General features: G+C 49.0%; 1 protein-coding gene across 1 annotated transcript in view; it reads right to left on the bottom strand.

Annotated features, from left to right (window-relative positions):
- The window catches only part of smc6 (structural maintenance of chromosomes 6), a gene marked incomplete in the record, with an annotated part of 14,062 nt that overhangs the window by 2,913 nt on the left and 7,060 nt on the right, over positions 1 to 4,089 (bottom strand). The window contains 6 exon segments of the mRNA XM_036209864.1: positions 52 to 197; positions 2,470 to 2,607; positions 2,669 to 2,839; positions 2,917 to 2,991; positions 3,061 to 3,196; positions 3,267 to 3,427. Coding sequence (XP_036065757.1) covers positions 52 to 197; positions 2,470 to 2,607; positions 2,669 to 2,839; positions 2,917 to 2,991; positions 3,061 to 3,196; positions 3,267 to 3,427 — 827 coding nt within the window.

Raw genomic sequence — 4,089 nt, 5'->3', positions numbered from 1 at the left:
AGGTGGTGGGGAGGTGGTGGGGAGCCAGCGAGCCTCCTGAGGAGCCCTCACCTGACCAGCTGCTCGGGGTCTCCGTGGCTGCTCTGGTACACCTGGATCTTCGTCTTCAGCCGGGTGATCTCCGCGTCGATGGTCTTGGCGCTGCAGCTGCCGCTCTGCCGCTCCGGGCTGATGGCCGTGGCTTTCTGCACGTGCTCCTGCGGTCACATGACTCCACCTCTCAGACCACTCGTGTGTTTCACTGGGTTTGTCAGGCAGAAACTTCCCAAGAAAACTGTTAGAAGACGCTGTAAACATCAAGTGGCTCCAAACTTCATCTCACTTCTAGAACACAACCAACCAGATACTTTAGGTTCATCTGTTGATTTATCTGTCCAAAATTTAAATAGCAAACTCTCATCAATATTGGACAAAGTTGCTCCTTTCAAAATAAAAACGGTTAAAGCCGAAGCCCCGCCTCCTTGGAGAACAGAGGAAACCAAGACACTTAAAGAAACTCCAGGAGTGCAGGACGACAGTGGCGCAAAACAAAACTAACAGTTCATACCAAATTTTTAGGTTAATTCAATACAACAATTCTATCAAACATGCAAAACAGAAATATTATTCAAAATTAATAGCAGACAATTACTCAGAGATTCTTTTCTCTACTGTTGACGGTTAATCAATCCAATCTCTTTTGGTCGTGTACTTTACTCAGTAATACAACATGTGAGGAGTTTGAGGTCCACTTCAGTGATAAAATACATAGGATTAGATTTAATATCTCCCAACGACCACTAACAGTTCATCCTGTTGGACTCCCCTTTACTAGTAAAAACACACTTGGTAGTTTTATCTTGATTGATGCTACACAGCTTCAGAAAGTGATTTCTCAACTTAAACTAAAACCTGTTGTCTAGATCCCATCCCTCTTCCCTTTATCCTGTGAGGAGGAGCTCCTGAACATTGTTAATCTCTCTCCAGACTGGATCTTCCCTCCGTCCTTAAGGACCGCCATGGTGAGACCCACTCTGAAGAAGAGTAGTTTAGAGGCTTTAAATCTAGACAACTACTGAGTGTCAAACCTGCCATTTTTAAGAAAAAATAGTTTTTATTCAGTTAAATGATTTTATTAATATATAATACAAATTTCAGTCGGTTTTAGAGGACATCCCTCCACAGAGATGGCACTGGTCAAGGTTATGAATGATCTCAGGTCCAACACTGACAGTAGAAAAGCATCGGTTTCAGTATTGCTGGACCTGAGTGCAGCACTCGACAGTAGACCAGTCGATTCTTTTGAACAGACTGAATCACTGGGACGGTACTCAGCTGGTCTAGATCTTACCTCACAGGAAGAGATTTTACTGTCGACATAAATGATTCGTCATCTGAGAGGCACAGACTGACATGTGGTGTTCCACAAGGCTCCGTTCTTGGTCCCACACTCTTTAACCTGTATATGCTTCCCCTTGGAGATGTCATCAGGAGACATGGAACAAACTTTCACTGTTATGCGGATGACACCCAGCTATATGTGGATGTGTCTCCTGATGACATGGGACCCATTGATGACCTTTGAAGTTGTATTTGAGATATTGAAGCGTGGATGGGAGAGAACTTTTTAAAGCTCAATCAAGACAAAACAGAGACTTTAGTTATTGGTCCTGATGCTGAGAGAGAAAGGGTCTGATCTTACTTAACAACTCTGAATGTGTGCAGTAAAGTCAGAAACCTCGGTGTGATTTTAGATGCAGATCTGACCTTTGAAGAACACAAACCATGTTACCAAGACTGCATTTTATCATCTTAGAAATATTGACCGAGTGAGTCCCTTTCTCTCCAGAGCCAGTGCTGAAATATTGATACACGCTTTCATAACATCTAGAAAGATTATTGTGATGCTCTTCTTTCTGGTGCTAAGAAAAGCCCCATCAATCGGCTGGAGATAGTCCAAAACTCTTTAACGTCTTTTAACCAGGACCAGAAGGAAGGAGCTCATCACTCCATTCTGACATCTGGCTCCCAGTCAGCTTCAGGATCGATTTGAGGTTCTTTTATTGGTTTACAAGGCCTGACATGGTATTGGACCTTCATTTTTATCAGATTTTAGTTCATGACCCTCCCAGAGTCCTCAGGTGCTCAGGTGCAGGTCTGCTGGTGAGACCACTTTCAGCTCTGTGGACCTCACCTGTGGAACACCCTGAGGGTGTGAGACCTTCATCCACTGTGGAGGTCTTAAGAAAAAGGTTAAAACTCATCTTTTAGTAAAGCTTTTACTGAGTTCTTACATGCCCACATGTTTTTAGTGGATATTTTACTTGCAGGATGTTCATGTTGCTGGATTTATGATGTGTTTTGATGTGTTTTTATTTTATTACGATTGCTCTCTCGACCTTCTGTCTTACTGTTATTCATGTTACTGTGGAAACCACTTTGAGAAGCCTGAACGCAGGAAAAGATAAATAAAGTTGAATTTGAATCTACCTGCAGCTCCGCCTCCCTGCGGCTGACCTCCGTCCTCAGGCCGTGGACGGCGTCCTGGTGAGCCTTCAGCTTGTTCTCCAGAAGCTTGTGGAGGCGCTGGAGCTTGGCGTGCTCCGCCTCCAGCCTCAGCTGCTCCTCCTTTACAGACACACAGAATGAGTCGTCCACGCCGACCTACACGCCGCCACAACGCCGTTACCTTCAGCGGCTCCATCTCCTCCGCCAGCTGGTCCGCCGTTTCTCTGACAGATAAGAACTCAGACTCCGCCCCCTCAGCTGCCGTCTGAAGCTGGTCCAGCTCGGCTTTCGCCTCCTCCACTGCTCCTCTCTCTGCCTCCATCTTCTGCCGGCTCTCCTGGACCGCCTCCTCCTGCACAGTGTGGCGTTGGGACATGAGAAGGTCGTGCGTTGTTGGGGAGGGCAGACGGAAACAAAAACGGGGGTCACCAGCGAGCGGATGTCGTCAGCCTGCTCGTCCGTCTCCAGCTCGCTTATCGCCACGTTCACGCGATTCACGGACAACTGCAATGAGACCAGAGCTAAGACCCGCCCCCTGAGCCCACAGAGGGCGGGGCTTAGCTGCTAACTCACTGCAGTCTTCTTCAAGGCCATGATGGTGCTGTTCACGCTGCTCTCCATGTCCTCGATGTCCCGGCTCACTGAGCTCACCTGCAGCTGGAACCTGCTCAGGTGAGCCTTCTGGTTCTCTAGCTCCGCCTCCAACAGACTGAGAGGCAGGACTCGTCAGAACTCCGAGAGCAGCTTGTCTCCTAAACTTCTCGTCAGCGCAGCGTTACCTGATCTCCGTCTCGATGTCCCCGCTCAGGTACTTGGGGGCGGAGCAGTCGGAGGTGTAGTAGCGGTTCAGGAACACCTGGTCTCCTTCAGCCGTGAAGGCCTCGCGGCAGTTCCTGGGGGGCGGGCCTTGCTGCATGACCCTCCGGGCCCTGTCTTTGTCCTGGGAGCAGAAGACAAGCTTCAGCTGGACTCACAGCCGCAGCAGAGCGCCGCTTCCTGCGTGGAGCGGACGTGTGAGAGGTCACAACATGCCCCGCCCCTCACGGATTCAGAGGAAGCTTTTGTCTCCACGGTCCCTGTGATCTGTTGCAGTGATCTGAACGGGATTCTCACTTTCACATGCAGGTTCTGGTTTCTATCATGTACTGTCCTCATGATGGACACTGAGGACGTAAAAATTCTTCCTGACAAAAACTTCTCAACACGTTCATCAATGCAGAGATTCAAATATCGGTTTGTCTCGACAAGAGCCGGAATTTGGAAAATTTAGGGAAAGTGATGGATTCTCATGCAGGCGCACCTGTGAGTTTGAGGGCGTGCCTGTGAGTTTGAGGGCGTGCCTGTGAGTTTGTGGGCGTGCCCCGTGAGTTTGTGGGCGTGTCCGTGAGTTTGAGGGCGTGCCTGTCAGTCTGTGGGCGTGTCCGTGAGTTTGTGGGCGTGCCTGTGAGTTTGAGGGCGTGCCTGTGAGTTTGAGGGCGTGCCCGTGAGTTTGTGGGCGTGTCCGTGAGTTTGTGGGCGTGTCCGTGAGTTTGTGGGCGTGCCGCATTCTCATTCAAAGAAGGCTTTGGAAACAGATCAGGAGACGATCTCAGTGGGACTTAG

The sequence above is a fragment of the Oryzias melastigma genome, linkage group LG22 (assembly GCF_002922805.2).
Source record: "Oryzias melastigma strain HK-1 linkage group LG22, ASM292280v2, whole genome shotgun sequence".
NCBI lineage: Eukaryota > Metazoa > Chordata > Actinopteri > Beloniformes > Adrianichthyidae > Oryzias > Oryzias melastigma.
This window is presented reverse-complemented; position numbering and strand designations above follow the sequence as displayed.